This window comes from Sciurus carolinensis, chromosome 8 (genome assembly GCF_902686445.1).
Source record: "Sciurus carolinensis chromosome 8, mSciCar1.2, whole genome shotgun sequence".
In the NCBI taxonomy this organism is placed as follows: domain Eukaryota; kingdom Metazoa; phylum Chordata; class Mammalia; order Rodentia; family Sciuridae; genus Sciurus; species Sciurus carolinensis.
The window spans coordinates 25,300,671-25,322,027 of NC_062220.1; the positions used below are offsets into that span (position 1 = coordinate 25,300,671).

General features: G+C 41.3%; 1 protein-coding gene and 1 non-coding gene across 2 annotated transcripts; both read right to left on the bottom strand.

The window, feature by feature from the left end:
• Positions 1–3,291: 3,291 nt before the first annotated feature.
• Positions 3,292–3,364, bottom strand: Trnat-cgu (transfer RNA threonine (anticodon CGU)). The gene has a single exon. It is a non-coding gene; the product is annotated as a tRNA-Thr (tRNA).
• A 6,475-nt stretch (positions 3,365–9,839) lies between these two features.
• Hilpda (hypoxia inducible lipid droplet associated) lies at positions 9,840–11,753 on the bottom strand. Its single transcript, XM_047562070.1, has 2 exons — positions 11,582–11,753; positions 9,840–10,772 (listed from the first exon to the last, which is right to left on the bottom strand). Exon 2 carries the CDS (start codon positions 10,702–10,704, stop codon positions 10,513–10,515), a length of 192 nt encoding a protein of 63 aa, XP_047418026.1. The 5' UTR covers positions 10,705–10,772; positions 11,582–11,753; the 3' UTR covers positions 9,840–10,512.
• Between the last annotated feature and the right edge of the window lie 9,604 nt (positions 11,754–21,357).

Here is a 21,357-nt window from a genome sequence, read left to right on the forward strand (position 1 = left end):
TAACTAGCTTAGGAAAAAAATCAAATAAATATGTGTATTCATACAATACTTGTAATTTAATATCTCTCCACAAATGAAACTCCAGGTCCATATGGTCCCACTGGTAGGAATCCATCAAACATTTGAGAAATGAATAATATCAATTTTACACAAACTCAAGAAATGGAGTAGCAGTTATTTTATGAACCCAGCATTACCAAATCCAAATAAATACAATGCAAGAAAAAAAATCAACAGACCACTACTACTCAGGAATGTAATTACTGACCGACAACCAAAAGAGAGATATACTCTATGCATGAATTGGAAGATTCAATATTAAAATGTCATTTCTCCCCTAAGTTGATCTATAGATTTAATAAAATCCCAATAAAAATGTCAGAAAATAGAAATTGGAAAAGATTGATTATAATTATTTTTAAAATAAAAATTTAAACAGATAACACATTCACAAGGTATAAACATCCAACAACAGCGTGAAAGAGAAGATAGAAAGAGTCTATCTCCCTCCCACCCCTGTACTTGACCTAAGTTCCACTACCCTTCCCCCAAATAAAGCCACACTTGTCATTTTCTTGCTCATCCTTTTGGAAAACGTTTATAACATGTACACCAATTCACATTTCCTCCAATAATGTTTGACAGTTCATACTTACAGATCCGTCATCTCTGTGGATCATCAAACTTTCAAACTCAGACCAGGCTGAAAGGTAAAAGAAATGTCTTCTTGGTGTGATTTTAATTGAGCATCTTTTCACTTGCTTTTTTTTCTTCCATGAATTTTTTTTTCATGACATTTGCCAATTTTTCTATTATAGTACTGGTCTTTTTCTTCTCTGTTTACAGGTATCCTTTTTATATTGGAAATATTAGTCTTTTGTGTGTGTAAACTGAATTGCATTTTTTAAAATTTGTGATTTGTCTTTGAATTAGTTTACAGTGGTTTTTGTCCAGTGGAATTATTTTGGTAATTAAATGTATCAGTATTTTCATTTTTGCTATTATATTTCGAAGAAGTTTTCCCACTCCAAGGTTATACAATAATTTCCCCATGCTTTTTTGTGTTACTTTTATGTTCATTACCTTTCTGTATGTCTTTTCCTGTTGTGTCATGTGAAATTTATAACCAATGAATTTTTCTTCTGTTTCTCTGAATGGCTGCCAATTGGCCACCACCACTTATTGTATAGTAAGTTACATATTTTTGTCACTGATTTGAGATTCATTCATTCATTGAGTTTACTGAGTAACTACTATATGCTAGGCACCATCCTGAGTGCTTGAACAAAAGAAAAGAAAACAAAAAGTTTATATTTTTGCAAGGAGATTCAGACAATAAAAAATAAACAAAACAAATAATTACATAGTATGTTAGAAGGTAGGAAATGAAACTGGTAAAAAAGGGTGGAGATGGGCTGGGGAATGAAAAGAGGATAAGGGGGACCAGAAAGGTTGGTGGAGGACGGAGTGAGCAGATTGTGGTTTAAATCTCACTGAGATTTATGAGAACAATGTCACTTTTGTCATAATCAAAAGTACTATTATTGGCCCAATTTCAGACTTTATTTTATATTCCATTGATCTGTCTATTGATAGGATAGCTTAAATATTGAGGATTTATAGTATTTCTTAATCTGATCAGGTCAGTTTGAAGGAAATAATTCCCCCCTTCTCCTCTTCCCTCCCTCCTTTCTTTTGCTGGGGTTTGAATTCAAGGTCCCTGGTATGCTGGATAAGTGCTCTGCCGCTGACCTATCCCTATACCCCTCCAGCCCTAAATGGGATATTTCTAGCACATGAAATTTGAAAGAAAAATATTGAATAGTAAGGCATTTCATATTTGGCAGGTTTTTAAAAATTTCAGTATGACAAGCAATTGTCTCTGCCTGGATAAAATTTACAGCAGAGAAAAGACCTTCATAATAACAGCTCAAGGAAAGTTGGTCATAAAATAAATTACTAATGCTAGATTCATAAAAGAAGCACTCAAAGTCAGGCACAGTGGTGCATGCCTGTAATCTCAGAGACTTGTGAGGCTAAGACAGGAGTATCACAAGTTTGAGGCCAGCCTCAGCAACTTAACGAAATTCTCAGCAACTCAGTGTGACTCTGTTTCAAAATTAAAAATAAAAAGGAATGGGTATATAGCTCAGTGGTGAAGTGCACTTGTGTTCAATCCCCATTATGAAAAAAAGAAGAACCTAACTATAATTCTCAAATGTGAAGGTGATACAAAGTTGGTAACAGTCTTAATAATATTATGTGCAACTGATCTGAATCAGAGTCCTCATTTTCAACATTAGGACTTTCCCAAATTTCTACAATTTCCAAATGCATTATCAATTTTGTCTTTGTTTTTGAAATCAGAAAAATTTAACATGACTGAAATGATTTAAGAATATTTGTATCTTGCCAGCAGTGCACACCTTGTAATCCCAGTGCCTTTGGAGGCTGAGGTAGGAAGATTGCAAGTTCAAGGCCAACCTCAGCACCTTAGCAAGACCCTGTATCAAAATAAAAAATGAAAAGGGATGGGGTTGTAGCTCAGTGGGAGGGTGCCCCTGGGTTAAATGCCTAGAACAAAATAAAACAAAGAAAAATAATATCTATATCTTAAAATGGTATAAAAGTAATAACATTTATTATTAAAAACCTATATATGGAAATATTTAAGGTAAAAAGGAAATGAGTAACATTTAGCTTCAGTAGAATCTAACTATACAATATTACACGAATATCCTGTATAACAGAAAAATATAGCTACTGATTCATCATTTGCAGATTTGTCCCATAGTACCATACCCATTCAAAAAAGTAAAAACCCAAATGGGAATATAGTTGGTAAAAAAAAAAAATCAATCCTTTCTCCATTTTCTTTTAAAATTATAATTGGTATACTGAAAATAATCTGCAAAAATTGGTAAATTTTAGACTCATTTATTTGCCAACTTGGTTTGTCAAGTTCTAACTATTAAGGCCCCAGAAATACTCTGTTTCAGGATGCTGTTAGATCTCTCAATCTGTCTAGACAATATTACTTTAGGAATATTTTCAGGTCACTTCTTTGCTGTCCCTAATGCACATTCATGTGTGTATACAGGTGGACTTTTGAGTGTCCTATCATATGACAGTTTAGTTTTCCCCTCCCTCAAGTCTACACTTTATAACTGTCTCGGCAATGATCTATTTATTGTTTCAATGCAGAGTCTTATACAATAAAGGCCTGTACAACATGTACCCTTTGATAATACCCACAGCTACTTCTTCTTCTTTTTTTTTTTTTTTTTTTTTTGGCGGTGCTGGGGATTGAACCCAGGGTCTTATGCTTACGAGGCAAGCACTCTACCAACTGAGCTACATCCCCAGCCCTCACAGCTACTTCTGTGGTAACAAAGTTTTTGTAAGTGATCTGAAAAGGAAAAGACGACTGTGATGGCCATTCTCCCAGAGGGGCTCAATGGTGTCACCTCCTGGTACCCAACTTTTGAGTGGTCCCCAAGATCCCACTTACAGGGTTGGTCTGTGTGACTGAAACACTAAGACAGAAGTGGTAGGATGTTTCTTCCAAGATTAGGTAATAAAAGACACTGAAGCTTCCATGAGGTGGTTTTCTCGCACTTTCTCTCTCCTTTCTCATCATTCACCTTGGAGACCATCTGCCATGTCTTGAGCAGCCCTACAGAGAAGCCCACATAATGAAGAACTAAGGCCTTCAGGCAATAGCCATCCAGGACCTAAGGCCTACCAAGAGCCACATGAATAGCCTTGGAAAGGAATCTTTTAGGGACCAATGAGACTTCAGATGACAGCCATCCTGACCAACAGTCTACTACAATGTCATGAGATATGCTGAGCCAGAACCACCCAGCTAAGCCAGATTCCCGACCCTCTGCAACTGTGTAAGGAAACAAATGTTTGAAGTTGCTAAGCTTAGGGGTAATTTGTTACATGGCAACACAAAACCGAAATACTAATGGAAACAAATGGAATCAACCAACAAGAAGAAGGAAAAGAAAAGCCCTAAAGAGAAGAAAAAGCTTTACATAAGAAGGGAGAGAGACTCTGACTTCTTCTTGGTTACTGGATAATAATTTTAGTTTTCCTCTGAAGCACTTTTAGCATATTTCTGATAGGTAATGTCTTGTCTTCTCTGCATTCTTCCATCTGATTGTTAATCTCCTTTGCCTCTGGGCACATAAAATCTAAAAACCTTTACATGGTATTAATTTATTTAACATTACATTTTGCTAATAAGTTTTAGGAATGTAATGCTCTTCAGTTTAGGATTCAGACTACATAAAATAAACTACCTTTAATCAATTATTTAGTTCTGCATTTTATAATGTTAAATAAAAGAAAAAAGGAAAATGTCCAAATTGCACTCATACTACTACAGCAATATATGAACATTAAAAAAATAGTATCAAAGTGATGAGTTATGATTTACAATTTGGCAAGCTTTTACTACACAAAACTAATCAAGTGTACAGGCATTATTGATTGTTGATGGGCAAAGCAGCACACAAACATTCTAAGTTATACCTGTTTATAATTTTGAATTTATTTACAATAAAATTATTTGATTGATTGATTGATTGCAGTACTGGGGATTGAAACCAGGGGTGCTTTACCACTGAGAGCTACATTCTTTTTTTTTTTTTTTAGGTTTTTTTTTTTTTTTTTTTTTTTGAGCTACATTCTTAACCCTTTAAATTATTTCTTAACTTTTTTTTTAGTTGTTGATAAACCTTTGTTAATTTCTTTATATGCGGTGCTGAGAATTGAACCCAGTGCCTCACACATGAGGCAAGTGCTTTACCATTGAGCCACAACCCCAGCCCCTAGTTTTTTATTTTGAGACAAAGTATCCTCAGTATTCACTAGATGGCACTAGACAAAGTTTCAAAAAAAATAAAAATAAAAAATAAAAAGTTGATCTTGCAATCTTCCTGCCTCAGCTTCCAGAGTTGCTGGGATTACAGTGTGTGCCACCTCACCTGGCTTAGATTTTATTTTTAAAAATCCCACACATTCTCACATAAGAATTGCCTCAAGAGTGAAAAAGCTCATTATTATATTTAAGAAATATTTTTAGATGTTGATAGACCTTTATTTTATTCACTTATTTATATGTGCTACTGAGAATTGAACCCAATGCTTCACACATGCTAGGCAAGAACTCTACCACTGAGCCACAACCCCAGCCCTCATTATTATTAATATGTTTTCCTATAATGTATTTTAAAGAGTCCTAGAAAAAGAAGCAAAGCATGATGAAGAGAATAGAGCTTCATACTGAGAATCTACCACCAATTAGCTCAGTAATACCATCTGATTCACCTGATCTCTTCTGGTTGTTTCCTCAACAGTAAAATGAGAAGATTGGTTAGTCCTGCACTGTCCAATACAGTAGCCACATCTGTGACTACTGAGCACTTGTAATAAGGGTAGTCCAAAAGGAGATGTTGGGGGAATAAAATGCACATCAACACAGTACATGCTTAGTACACTAAAAATAATTTAAAATATTTCATTAATGATTTTTTACATTGACTATATGTTGAAATGATAATATGTGGAATATATTAGGTTAAATCTTAAAAAAAATACATCTTTTCCTGTTTTTGCTTTCTAATGTGGTCACTACAAAAATTTAAATTATCCATGTGGTTTGCATTATTTTTTAATTGAATGACACTGGGCTTGATCATATCTTTCAGCCTTCATATTCTGGCCTCAAACTCTGTAGAGGAACCGCCTCTCAAATCCAGAAAGCATCTGCAGCATGTGTTTGAAGTAGTTCCTTCTTTCTCAGTGTCCACTAGGTGGCACTAGAGTTCCAACCTCCAGCTAATAATTGAGAAATTTTAAATCTGTACTTGCACTTTTCTAAAATGTACTCTGCATAGTCTCCTCTGCTTGGCTTTGCTCACATTATTCCCTCTACTGGAAAACTGTTTCCTCACCTGGGCAGCAGGCCCACAAGCTTACTCATTTTAAAATTTTCAGCTTCTTGAAGAAGCCCTTCCTTAACATCCTACTCCTGCCTGCAAATGACTTAATTGTACCCTTTGTCATACTCATATATATATATATATCACAGAACTATGACACATCAGCTTTTTTACCTGAATTTCCCTCTACTACCTTTTTTATGGGGGAGGGTGGCTAACTGGGAATTGAGCCAGGGCCTCACACATGCTAGAAAAGTACTCTACCACGAAGCTACATCCCTAGCCCTTTTTATTTTTTGAGACAGGGTTTCACTAAGTTGCCAAGGCTGGTCTTAAGACCCTCCTGCCTCGGCCCCCGCCCCATGACGCTGAGATGACAGGCATGTGCTACATCACCAGCACCTTTTACTTACTCTCTTGTGTACATTATCTGAGGAAGATAGAGGTGAAATCTTAGTTGATGCCTGGCATCTGATTATGTTCTGTAAGCAGTGTATCAGCCCAGAGAGACTGTTATACTGCAGCAACCAAACCCCCAAGCCTCGGTGACTTAACACAAAAAAAGTAATCCTATTCAAGGATCCACTGAGGGTTCTTTTCTGTGGCATCCCCACTCCAGGACCTACCCTAATGGAGCAGTTCCAGGTGGAGCAATTCTGGTCACTGAGGCAAAGGAAGAGGGCCTTGCCAGTTTGGGAATCAGCCCTTAAAATGCTCTAACCTAGAACTGACATAGTCACTTCCACTCACTGTCAGGAACTAATTACATGGCCCCATCCAACCAGAAAAGGGTCAGGAAGTACAATCTACCTCGTGCTTGGAATAGACATATTTGAATACCAAGGACTACCACTAAGGATTCTTGTTGATAATCATGCAGCTCGCTCTCTCTCCTGCAGGTGGCATACACTTTCTATCCTTCCCCCAAAGAAAACAACTTGAGACGTCTGTTTAGCTATAACATTAGATTTAAATTTAACAATCTCCGGGTGATGCACAAAAGTTTCTCTACCAGTTTCAGGTGTGGCTTGAGGTGGAGATTTATAAACTAAAAAGACAAGCTATGTGCCCCCCCCCCCGCATCTAATGCACAGTAATAGAATAAAGACACACTAAAGCAGTTAAGGAGGAAGAGGAAGAATGAGAGGCACCACAGTGTGGTGACGGTATCCCACTAGACAGATGTGGTGGCACCCCTTGCCCTTGGCGGGAGGGAATAGCTTTGCTTAGGCTCCAATTGTGCCTCCTAGAAGGGGATCCCTTAGGTGATTTTTTTCTGTTTTAAGCCATTGAGATTTTAGTGTTCTTGCTACAGCATAATCTAACTTAATGTGTCCTTGGCTGATACAGAAACAGGAATCTAGAGAGGGGTATTGATATTTAAAAAATAAAACAGGTGGGGTGGCACATGCCTGTAATACTGGGTACTCAAGAGGTTGAGGCAGAACCATCACAAGTTCAGGGCAACTTCAGTAACTTAGTGAAACTCTTGTCTCAAAATTAAAAAGGGGGAGGGGACAGAGCTCAGTGGTAGAGAGTTTGCCTAGTATGCATGAGGCCCTGGGTTCTACTCCCAGAGTCAGAAAAAAAAAAAAAACAAAAAACAAAACAACAACAAGAACAAAACCCTAATATGTATGACATTAACTTACACAGAGGACACCAGAGATCTTACTGGAGGCTAGAAGGATGGCAAACTCTGTTTTGCAATAATAAAATATGTGGTAGAACTGTTGGCTGCAGTGACTTTATCTAACAAGTTTGTAGATCTAGGAGAGAAAGAACAGAATTTGAGCAGCATGAATACTGGTTACTGTTTGTTGCCATTGACAACAAACTGCTAGACAGAAGAGCTGTTTGTCAGCAAATGTAAGATACCAACAGACTATAGACCAGGTGTGGTGGCGCATACCTGTAAACCCAGCACCTTGGGAAGCTGAGGCAGGATGATCACAAGTTCAAGGTCAGCCTAGGCAACTTGGTGAAACCTTGTCTCAAAATAAATAAATAAAAAGGGTTGGGGATGTAGCTTAGTGGTAGAATGCCACTGGATTCCATTAGCAGTATCTCTCTCTCTCTCTCTCTCTCTCTCTCTCTCTCTCTCACACACACACACACACACACACACACACACACAATTCTAGAAGGGTAGGTATTAGTACATGAAACTGTCCTGAAATTAAGATAAAAGGCCAACTACATTTTTTTACAGTATTACATAACAAAATACATGTCACATAAGCCCAGCCAACCTCATAGGTACTAGTGTACTAGTTCCATATTGACTATCATAGTGTGATAAATAAAACTGATGCCTAAACCACCGGCGTCTCAGGTAGTGGCATTTAAATTTAAGAAAACTCAGGAAGAAAAACTGGTTTAACAGAGGACATCATGTTCCATTCTGTTCTTTGGCAAAATTAAATTCATAAAACGATGCATACACCCAGATGGGAGTGTAAATAGGTGTATTACGACAGGCAGAATGAATAGACTTATACATGGGACAGGTTATGGAGGAGCAATGGTGGATACAAGGGGGAAAAACAAAACAAAAACAACAACAAAAAAATCAAAAGTTTCCACTTGTGAGTAAAGGTCTAGCCACTTGGATCTGGGAGACAGAACAGAAACAATCATCTGTGAGACTGTGGACACTATCAGATGACCTAATCAGAATAAAGCAGTCACTTTGTTTGATAAAAGATATTGAAGGGTTGGGGATATAGCTCAGTTGGTAGGGTGCTTGCCTTACAAGCACAAGGCCCGGGGTTCAATCCCTAGCACTAGGGTGGGGGGCAAAAAAAAAAAAAAAGACAATGAAGAACACAGAAGAAAAAAGCCTTCTGGATTGGTAATTCTCTTTCCCGCAGAGACTAAAGGTGAGGGACTGGAAGAAGGGATCACTTTTCTGTTTTAGAAATAGAGGCTAGGCATGGTGGCACATTCCTATAATCCTAGTAACTTGGGAGACTGAGGCAGAAGGATCAAAAGTTCCAGGCCAGCCTCAGTACCTTAGTGAGACATTGCCTCAAAATAAAAAATAAAATGGGTTGAGGATATAACTTTATAACAGAGTTCTTGCCTAGCATGGCCAAGGCCCTGGGTTCATTCTCCAGTAGCACAGTAAGAAAAAAAGGAAGAAATGGATAGTCACAAAAGGACTGTGGTTGTCCTTTATCTTTTGGTGACTGGTTCCAGGACTGCCCCCCCCCTTCATTTAGATGCTTAAGTCTGTTTTATTTAATGGCACGGTATTTGCATATAACCTCTGCACATTCTCCCATGTAATTTTAAATTTTCTCTAGGTGATTTACAATGCCATATATGATGTAGTTATCCCATATTGTTTAGGAATGACAAGTCTGTTAAGTGTTCAGTACAGACTTTTATTGGTAGTACTGGGGAATGAACCCAGGGGTGTTCTACCACCTAGCCACATCTCCATCCTTTTTTTGAGAGGGTCTACATTCCCCATCTAACCTCAAACTTGCAATCCTCCTGTCTCAGCTTCCCAAGTAACTAAGATTACAGGAGCGTACTACTGTGCTTGGTTCAGATGCAATATTTTAATTGAAAATATTTTCAGGGGCTGAGATACAACTCAACAGAATGGGTTCAATTACTAGCACTGAAAAAATAAAAAATCTCAATCCACACCTGGCTGAATCCATGAATATAGAACCTGTGAATACGGAGAATCAACTCTAACAATCATGGCCTAGGCTCAAATAACTGGTTACTGTAAACTGCCCATGCCCCCATATTCAGATGTTTATGATTAAACAAAGTGCTTTAAGCACTTCCTGTTTCACAGTTTTATGTTAATCCTTGGACTAGGAATTAAGACTCTTCCCTATCACTAAGTCAAGGTCAGAAGTCAGAATAACACATATTCTGTTGGAAATATTCAACTTTATTGCATCAAAAAATCCATTTAAACCACGTAGTGGTCAGAACGCCCACATCCTAAGCAGGCTTTGTCATCCCATTGCCCCCTTCAGACCAACATACACAAACACGTACACACTATGTTGGAAGAACTTAAAAATATAAGACAATGAGAATTAGGCACTGGATATTCTATCATCTCCTTCCTTACAGCCCATACAAATACCAAATAAACTGACCATAAGACAGTCCTGTCCAAAGGAACCTTTGGCAGAAGTTTAGGATGCTGGGTTGAAAACACCACCATCTCCCAACAGCTAAAAGTGCAGGACAGGTCCCCATCTCAGGTGTCAAGACTCACACTGTCAAAAACAGCAAAGCATACAGCAGATCCTGGGAAGAAGAGCAAGATCACTCCATCCCACAGCCACAGGCAACCCACTCACATCTGTGCATCAAACAGGCTTTTTTTTTTTCTGGTTTTTTTTTTTTTTTTTTTTTTTTGTTCCCTTCAGGGCAAGGAGCATCCAGTCAAACAGGTCTGTTCGTGCCTAGTAACAGTTCTCTGGAAACACTGGTGCTGTGAGCTTGCCTGCTAGTAAATGGGAAACTTGGCTGGAGTTGCTGAGGTCCATGTTCCAAGGTATGGCTGGTGCAGCAGAAGGTTTTACTGCACTCTGGATTGATGGTCTGGAAGGCCCTTGGGGGACTCTGTGTTGGTTAGTTGACCTCTCATGGTCCATGTGCTCTCAGGCAATGGGCTCTCCACTAAGGCCCCCAGTGTCTCCATCAGTCTAACAAAGATGGAGAGCAGGGTCAACACCACACCTAGCAGGTAAAGGTTCAACATATACTTCATGGCTGAAAGCACTCCTCTCCCGTGCAGAGTAGCAGCGCTGCCTTCTGCTTCTGGAGGGTCTCCGGATCCTGAGGAAAAATAGGAAGAGGTTAATCTTCAGTCTTTGGGGATATGAATGCATCATGCCCCAACACTTCTGTCCTCCCAGGAAGTGAGAGACTTGGCCAGTCAGGGAGTCAATGGCCAGCTGTACTCCCACAACAGAATCTCCAAGTACATTTACACTGCAAACTCCACCACTGTGGAGCCTTCACTTGCTTCTCTAATTCAAGAGCTTAAAACTTTTACCTCTCTTGAAGACTGTTCTTGGCAGTGGCAATGCAAAGACCTTCTGCTATAGTGCAGTTATTATAGCAGAGGCAGAGCCTTTTTGCAGAAGGGAAAATATAAGAACATGAGCTAGACAAAGCAACTTACCAAGAAGTCTCTCCCATCTTATTGTTAAATTCCAGTTAACCATAATTTTTTGAAAGTTAAAATAACTTTGAGAGTCAAATCTATTAGTTCATTTACTCAACAAATATACCCTGAATGCCTAGTGTTACGCACCCTGGAAGGTACGAGGATCATAAGATAACCCCACAGACTCAAAACCTGCCCTCAAGGGACGCTTACCACACAACAAGCTACAAGCTATGAAAGAAAAAAAGATACTGAGGGTGCTTTTGGGGGGTGTGGCAAGGACGCCCAACCCAGCACCTGCGAGCAAGAGGGGGGCCACGGGAATCCCAGTCCATTCTAGAGGAAAACGGAATGGAGTGACTGACGGGTGGGGACAAGGAGCCAAAGCTCCTGGCGGCCCAGTCTCAGCCCACGAGGCGGCCAGTCCCGTACGCAGCTCGGGGGATGGGGGCGGGGAACCGGGAAAGCCACTCACCTCGAGAGGGAAGAGCCGGGAGTCCCCGCAATCTGTCGCAGCAGGCCACGCAGGAACCCGAAGGCAAGTCCGCCAACCGGCAGCAGCTCGAGCGCTCCACGCACTAAACTCTAGGAAGAGGCCATCCCGCGGCGATACCAACAGCCAGCGTGCCCGGACCCCGCCTCTTATAGCCGCGGCCCCGCCCCCGGCAGCCGGCGCACGCGCACTGGGGCCCGTACGCACACGCCTGCACGCACGTCCGCGGCCCCGCCCCCGCGAGAAGTGGTCTGGGGTTGGAGGCTGCGGGGATGTTACGGGCAGATCCTTTCTTAAATGTATATGCTTGCTTCTGAGTCATTGCCGCAGGGAGTCAGAAAACACATTAACCCACCTCGGCGGGAAGGCACACCTCAGGTGACCCCCTCGAGGGCCTTCGTTAGCGATGAAGTCCCGGTGGCGGCGGAGGGGTTCTTAATCGGAGACCTCCCCAAAGGAGGACTCGCCAGAGGGCATCAGACCCCCATGGCACCCCTTGTTTTCTCCATTTGAGGGACTGAAGAGTAGCCAAGATTGAGACTCCATCCCCCAGCCCCCATTCCAGAGAATGAGGTTTAATTTGTCACGGATCTCTCTGGAATGATGCGGCCCTGTGCATCACGTTAACTTTGCTTTCCATAAAAGTTTGCCATGTTGTTTAAGAGACTGTGAGGTACTCCCGTCCCCGATGTGGCTCCTTAACTGCGTATGGGCAAGCCGCTTTGTCTTTAAGGGCCTCAGTCTCATCTACAGTACTGACCGCTAAGTGTTTTTTTAATACCGGTTTTTTTTTTAAACACTTTTTATGGACACAATATCTTTTATTTACTTTTAATGCGGTGCCGAGGATCGAACCCAGTGCCTCACACGTGCTAGGCAAGCACTGTACCACTGAGCTCCCACCCCAGGCCCTCACCCGTGTTTTTTTATTTTAAGGCAGGGTCTCACCAAATTGCCCAGGTTACCCTCGAATGTAAATCTTCAGCCGATTGGCGGGGGTTACAGGCGTGAGCCACAGCCCCCCGCCCCTTGATAATTGTTTAGGGTGCTTTTAACTTGAACTAAAGAGCTAAGGAGGTCGCAATTCAACTTTATGCCCAAATTTGGGGGCACCACCGGCTCAATCAAAACAATACGGACGTTCTGTCCTGAGTGCGCCAAAGATCTCAGAAAAAAGAGTCCTGGGGAGACCCTGGGAATGAAGAGGCCACTTGGAATGAACATCCACTCCGTGGAAGGGAAGGCTGTGGGTAGCTTCAGGGTCTTCCTCTCGGGGAGGAGGAGAGGAGTGGGTCAAAGCTCGCGAGCAGGGCAGATTCAAGGTAGGATGCAATGAGTTTTTGTGTCCAAACCAAGTGCTCTGGCTGGTCAGAGAGGACGGGGAACTCCCCCAACTTGGTAGGCTCTGCCCAAAAGGCGCTGAACTGATGGGAAGGGAGGAGCCAAATTCCTGCCTCAACCTTTCCCCTACTTTTCAGACTGTTTATGGTCTGTGAGGAAAGGGAGGGTGGGGAGGCTGGGAAAGGAGAAAGTTGGGGATGAAGACGGACGTGCTGACAGGCACTTGAAAACCAACTTCCCTCCTCAACCCACAGCAATTTTGTGGTCCTTCATTATATCAGAATGTCTGTATCCTTTAGCCCAGAATTCCACTCCTAGGAATTATCCTTATGGACAACTTTCTACATGTGGAGAATGGAGTACGTAGAGGTAGTCATTGCAGCAACTGTTAGTAATAGCAAAAGACTGGGAAAAAGAGCATCCATAAGGAACTGGTTAAATTTTGCAAAAAAGAATAAGCAGTTCTGTAAATACTGACATCTCCACAGTATGTTGTTATGATAAGCATATAGTGCAAGTATAGTATGTTTGTTTGTATGAAGTGAGATCCCTTCTCATACCCACTAGGATGACTATAATAATCACAAAACCAGGAAAGAGGAAGTGTGTTGGTGAGAATGTGGAGAAAATAGATGTTTTTCTTGTGTGTTGCTGTTGGAAGTGTAAAATGGTGTAGCTGCTTTTGAAAACAGCTTGACATTCCCCGGAAAAGTTAAACAGAGTTTTACCATATGATTCAACAATTCCACTAAGTATATTCAAAATAATTGACTGATTCACAAAAACATGTTCACAAATGTTCATAGTAGAATTATTCACAATAGCCAAATGAGTGGAAACAACCCAAAATTCTATCACCTTGGGAAAGGATATTTGAAAGGTGGAACAATGGAGTATTGTTCAACCATAAAAAAATGAAGTACTGATACATGCTGCAACATGGATGAGCCTTGAAACATTATGCTAATTGAAAGAAATAAGACACAAAAGGGCACGTATTGTTTGGTTTCATTTATGTGACATATCAGAATAGGCAAATTTAGAGGCAGAAAATAGGTTAATAGTTGTCAGGGGAATGGGAAATGATTGCTAATAGGTATGGGGTTTCTTTTGGGAGTGATGAAATGTTATAAAATTAGTGGTGATAATCGTACAAGTTGGTGAACATATTTAAAATGTGTGGATGCCTGGCACAGTGTTGCACGCCTATAATCCCAACTCAGGAGAATGAAGCAGGGGATTGACGGTTCGAGGCCAACCTGGGCAATTTAGCAAGATCCTGTCTCAAAATAAAAAGATAAAAAGGCCTAGGAATATTGCTCAGTGACAGAGCACCCCTGGCTTTAATCCCTATTTCAAAAAGTGTGTGTGTGTGCGGGGGGGGGGTTTGTACACTATAAATTATGTCTGAATAAAGTCATTTTTTAAAAAAAATTTTTAGTTGTTAATGAACCTTTACTTTATCTACTTATATGTGGTGCTGAGGATTGAAACCAGTGCCTCATACATGCTAGGCACTCGCTCTACTACTGAGTCACTGAGCCCATAAAGTCATTTTTTTTTTCTTTTTTCAGGTGCTGAATGTATGTGCTAGGCAAAAACTCTACCACTGAGCCACATCAGCCAAGTCATTACTGTTTTTAAATGAAAGCAAATTAAAAACCTCTTCAAGCCAGGTGCAGTGGTACACCCTGTAATCCCAGCGATTCAGGAGGCTGAGGCAGGAGGACAGTGAGTTCAAAGGCAGCCTCAGCAACTTAGTGAGGCCCTGTCTCTAAATAAAATATAAAAAAGGGGCTGGGGATGTGGCCCAGTGGCCAAGTGCCCCTGACTTCAATCCTTAGTACCAAAAAAACAAAAAACAAAACAAAACAAAACAAAAAAACCCAAAACAAAACAAAAGAAAAACTTTCTTCAGATGACAAATAAAAACAGAGTTAGCCATCATAGACCCTTATTAAGAAAATTTCTGAAGTATGTACTTAAGAAAAAAGTATAAAGTAGAAAAACAAACCCAAAAGAAATAATGAGACGTAAGAAGAAATGGTGAATATATTTTTGGAAAACGTGTCTTTCTAAACAAACTTTATCTCTGGAAGCAGAGATAAAGTTGAACAATTCCCTTTATTTGGGGAGAAAATAGATACTGATTAATTTTAGACTTCGAGTCTATCAGAATGTTAAGGGTAGGAATGGGAATGGGGCTCAGTGGTAGAGTGTTTGCCCAGTACACATAAGGCCCTGCGTTTGATTCCTGGCACTACACCAAAGAATAAAAAATTAAGGGTAAGTTTTTTTTCTTCTTTCCCTTCCAGAACATTTTAGTCTTCAAACCATTAGGTAAAACAGAACAAGGTTTCTGCAGTGAAGAGAAGGATTTGTGACCTAGAATGGAATGTCTCCTGTTCACTGCTGTATCCTTAGTGTCTAGAAACATGTTTGATAAATATTTAATGAATGAATGAATGAATGGCTCACTCACTTCCTTCTGGACTCTGATCAAATGTAATTTCTCAGGACTTCTCATACTGCACACCTCCGTCTTCCTTACTCATAAGCTTCATTTTGAGTTCAAAATACTAATCCTGTATTTATTTTTTATTATTTTCCCTCACTAGAAGATAGCTCCTTGAAAGTGAGGATTGGACAGTTTTTGAAATTACTATATCCGTAAACCCAGAACAGTGCCTGGCATATAGTAGGTGATCAACAAATATTTATTTGATGAATCAATCATTTTTGAATAGCTATTTCACAAGTTTTTGGGAAAAAAAAAAAGAACAGAACAACTGCTCAATGACTATTGGTATTTATTGTGAAATAGCAGTTCACATTGATCATCTCTGGGTTATATTATGATAAATTCATTTTTCTCCCAAGGGCAACTGTTACTGTTAGAATCAGAGAAAAAAAAAAAAAACTAAAATTTACTCACACTTTGTAAATTCACCACTTGAGCAACATTGTGGCAACATGTATGCAATGAAGGACAAACAATCATGTGAATTGGATGGGGAAATTAGGTCAAGAGCTTGGAGCAGGGGTGGGCGTGTAGCTCAGTCAACAGTTGAGCACTTGCCTAGCATGTCCAAGGCCCTGGGTTCAATCCCTAGCATGGCAAAATAAATAAATGAAGAGCAGTGGGGCAGCTGATGGGAGGTGAGAGTAAGTGGGAGGGCTATGACAGTGTAGAGCACCAGGGGAAGAGCCCCGTGGTCAGTGGTCGGCCCTGGAAGATGGCAGAGGGCACCCTGGGTTCAATTCCCAGCACCAAACTCAAACACAAAGACAACTGGTTGGTTCATCAGTGGTCTGCAAACTTTCATGCATGTCAATTAGACAGTTGCAACTCAGTGCAGTCTTTTTTTTTTTTTTTGGTACTGGAAGTTGAACCCAGGGATGCTTTATCACTGAGCTACATTCACAGCACAGTCCTATTTATTTGTTTATTTATTTACTTTTTTTTTTTTTTTTTTTTTTTTTTTGTACCAGGGATTGAATTCAGGGGCACTCCACTACTGAGCCACATTCCCAGCCCTTTTTAATATTTTATTTAGAGATAGGGTCTCACTGAGTTGCTTAGTGCCTCACTTTTGCTGAGGCTAGCTTTGAACTTGCGATCCTCCTGCCTCAGCCTCCCAAGTTGCTGAGAGTACAGGTGTGCCCAACTTCAACAGAATAACTTTTTTTTGGTACTGGGGGTTGAACCCAGAGATGCATTTCCACTGAGCCACATCCCCAGTCCTTTTTATTTTTTGAGACAGGGCCTCACTAAATTGCTGAGGGCCTCGCTAAATTGCTGAGGGAGGACTCAAACTTGTGATCCTCCTGCCTTAGCCTCCGGAGTTGCTGAGATTATGTATGCGCCATCACACCTGGCTTAGCACAGTAACTTCTAATGTGGGCTTTGTGCCTCTTAATGTGATGGGAACAACCTATAGTAGTATGCCTATGGTCTGTGGAAGTTTTTAAAGTGAGAATGGGTGGATTATGGAAGTTTCGTAGTTTCCTAAATTTTAAATTTTCAAATATGAGCATGTTCAGTTGTCCCTTGGTATCTGTGGGAAATTGGTTCCAGGACCCCCTCTATACACACACATACAGACATACAAACACTGTAGATATCAAAATCTGCTCAAGTTCGTTATATAAATGTGGTAGTATTTGCCAGGCACTGTGGCACATGCCTGTGATCTCACAAATTCGAGGTAAGCCTGGGCAATTTAGAAAGACTCTATCTCAAAAAATAAAAAGGGCTGGGAAGGTAGCTCAGTGGTAAAGTGTCCCTGGGTTCAATCCCCAGTACCATAAAATAAAATGAAATCTAGAAAGAACCTTCCTCTTGGGTTGTCACTGGGTTCTGAATGTGGAAGCCCTGGGGCAACCTCAAGACCAGCCCTGGAGCTTCCTGGTGCTTGACAAATGGTGGCCAAAGTGCTAGAGAAGGCAGGGATTTGCTGTCCTGACAGCGGGGTGGAAGTCTGGGGATCAGGTGTTGGAAACCAACAGGGTTCTCCTGGTTTCTGTGCTGTTTTCATCCATCATTACAACATTGACTTCCCCCTCACACACATGCCCTATATTTACACATGTGTGCGCATGGGCACATCCTCCCTCTTCCTAGCTGGCTGGCACCTCTCCCCCAGACAGATGCCTAGACATTTCTGCTGCCAGCTGGATAACTCCATCTCTCTTCCCCAAGTTGGCTAGCGGAGACTGGGTGGCTGTCCTGCTGCCTCTTGTTCCAGCCAACAAGGACAGATGCTGCTGCTGGAAGAGGATGAAGAGGGAAAAAGTACACAGGCCTTGGAGGGGACCCCCACCCTTTTGTCCTTCTCCTGACTGATTCTTCCTAGTCCTGGCTATAACTAGAGAACCAGAAGGCCTCAATGGACAGCCTCAATGAAGATGGGCCTGTCCCTCCTAAACACACCACTTTCCCCAACACCATTCTGAAAGGTAACCTAAACTGCCTGGTGTCTCACACTCCCAACTCTCCCATTTGGTTCTGGAAATCTCACCCATCCCCATCCCTGGTTCTTTTGCATGCTGGGCTATCACTTGCAGGTGTCATTCAATGTGTATGCCTCCCAATTGATAAGCATGTTCTCAATTGATAATAATGGACCTCTTTTTTGCTCTGAAAAATTCTAATGGGTGTTTAGGGTGCAGCTCAGTGATAAAGTGCTTATGGCCCTGAGTCCCATCCCCAACACTGTCAGGGACCAAGAAGTTCTCATTCTGAGAACATTCTGACCTTTACAATAAGCAGCAGCGCCCCTCCCCCCTCCTGGCTGATAATTCTGACAGTATGGCGCCTATGGCGCCCACGGCTTCTCTTCCGGGACTACACTTTCCCACCGGCGCGAACTTCACCTTCCCGCCAGCGCGAATTTGCACCCTATCAGGAACCCAGCAGAAGAATACAACCAACCAGGCTGCACCTCATCATACCCCTCATTCCCTGAGCATATAAATACCCTTGTGTGAACAATAAAAATTTGCAGCTTGATCAGAATTCCTGTCTTGCTGCCTCTCCCTGCGTCTCTTGTCCCTTCATTCCTTCTCTCTTAGGTTTGCCGTTCCGCGTTGATGTCCCTCGGGTCGGGACACAACACGGTGAAAAACAATAATAATAATAATAATTACAAACATCTTAGTCACTTATCTCCATTAGATTTACTTAGAGAGGATTTGGGGATTTTTATTTGGAGTTTTTTGGTCGGGGTTGGAGTTTGTTGTATTGTTTTGTTTGGGGATTGAATGCAGGGACACTTGACCACTGAGTTGTACATCCTCAGTTTTTTTTTTTTAATTTTTGAGACATGGTCTTGTTAAGTTGTTGAGGCAGGCCTTGAATTTGCCATTATTCTACCTCAGCCTACCAAACTACTGGGATTACAGATATGTACCTCCATGGTGGTAGGGTTTTGTGGTAGTGGGGATTGAACCCAGGGATGCTCTACATCCCCAGCCAATTTAGAAATTCATTTTATTTGAGACAGGTTGTCTATGGATAGTAGGCTATGTCCTGCTCCAAGCTACTCCATGATGAATAGAACAATAGTTTTCAGATTGTGCCTTATCCCAATTTACTCCATTTTATAAAGCAGAACTTTGCCATAAGTTGCTCATTTTGAGTATAAGTGTTAAGTTAGAATGACTCTACACCTTGTTTGTACAAGTAAACAGCCACCATCTGCCCAGCACCACTATAAGGCACAAACTGATACATTCATTTGCTAATAAAAAATGGCCACCAGTAAACCTGTTGAATTAAATTGGAAGCACATGGATGCATGAACTTATCAACCCTGTATCAGAAAAACCAGACCCAAGGACTTATCAAACACACACAGGACTACCAAATGAAACAATTCCCTCACCTTAGGTCCACAAAAACAGGAGTACCCCAAGATTGGTTGCAGCAGCACACGCTGACCTGAGTCATCAGACCTTCAGATAATCTAGTCACAAGACAGGTTACAAATCTTCAACCCTCTTTCCTCTGGCTTCAGTTCAGGTTGATCTCCCTACTTAACGTAGCCCACTTCAAAACTGCCTGATGTCTGTCTGGACCCTGGTCTAGAATAAATTCCTCATTTTGACAGTTCTGTGCCCTGAACAAGTTCTATGGTTGGCTTGTTGGAATCTTATCTGACCATGGCAGTAACTCTTGCATTGGTATCTGCTCTCTGCCTTTGTTCAGTTCAGCCACCTGAACCCCCATGACGGCCTTAACCTTTTAAAAATCTGTAAAATAGGGCTGGGGAGATAGCTCAGTTGGCAGAGTGCTTGCCTGTCAAGCATGAGGCCCTGGGTTCGATTCCCCAGCACCGCAAAAAAAAAAAAAAAAAAAAAAAAACCCTGTAAAATATATAGATCAGTGTGATGTGTGACTTGAGTGTTATAGATAGCAATTAAGACTGGAGGGTGGAGGTTGTAGCTCAGTGGTTGAGTGCTTGCCTAGCATGTGTGAGGCACTGGGTTTGATCCTCAGCACCACATATAAATAAATAAATTTGAAAAAAAAAAAAAGAGTGGAATAAAAGAACCTGTGATTGCCTGACATGACTACCAGGTGATCCACAAGAACTCAGTGACTAGCAACCATGTAACTTGTAAATTTATTGTTATTCAATAAATTCTGACACTATGGAAAGATACAAATGTGTTTGATCTCTGTTAATGGCATAGCATGCTCGTGACAAGGTTGCTAAACTGCACAGGCTAGCCTTGAACTTGAGATCTACCTGCCTCATTCTCCTGAGAAGCTGGGATTAACAGGTGTGTACCACCTCCCCCAGCAAAAGGTTTAAGATTTTCTTTTTCCAGTGCTGGGGATCAAACCCAGGCCTCACACATGCTAGGCAAACACTCTACCACTGAGGTACATCTCCAACTCTACATTACCTCTGTCCTCAGGAGTCTCAGGAGGATCACAAGTTTGAGGCCAGTCTTGGCAATTTAGTGAGACACAGTCTCAAAATAAAAAATAAAAAGCAATGGGGATGTAACTCAGTGGTAAAGTACCCCTCAGGACCACAGAAAATGAAATGAAATAAAATAAAACACAAGATCTCCTTTTAGTTTGTGTTTTGCAAAAACCAGGTACTCAGAGTTTCTGTTGCTCAAACTCTTATCACTAACAAACACTAAAGATGAGTAAACCCACCCAAAGCTAACCAAACCCTTACTTCTAGTGAACCTGCCCATCCCACTTATATCACCAAATGTCAACCACACCCCAGCCTGGGGTACTGGGCAAATCTCTAGTCTCAAGACCCCATCATGAAAATAAGTTGACTGAGCTCCATAGGCTTTAACATTCTTCCTAACTGATAAGATTCTATAATTAAGTGCTTTTATGGCGTCCTTGCAGCCTCCCTTCCTCTGGCTTCTGGAATATCATTGTTCCCTGCCTCCTCTTTCTCTGAAAAACAGAGAGAAGCCAAGAGGAAGGAGAGTAGAGGGATGTGTAGATTCTCCTCACATGGCAAAGAAAACAAGCAGCTTTGGGATCTCCTTAAAATGAGGACTGTACCCAAAATAATGAGCTCAGGGTGTAATGGAATGTGTACAGCCCAGGAGGCTCTGGGTATATATATCAGGACAGGTGTGCGGTGGTGTGTGGGCTAGGAACCTTTGCATCTGTCAGTGGCTCTGAGTTGTTGATGTTCTCACTTTCTGGTGACTCCTGGCACCCTGAAGTGCTTGGGTCAGCAAATGTGACCTTCACAACCTCTTGGTATCAAGAGTCATGTGATTGTTGGTGGTTTTGTGTACCTGAGAACATGTGGCCTCATCCCAGCAGGAAGTTCAGATTCTTTGGTTGGATTTAGTGAGTCATCCGTGAAACAGTGGCAGGGACTGCCTGAGCTCCCCTACTTTTTCTAAGTCAGAAGAGGAAGGAACTC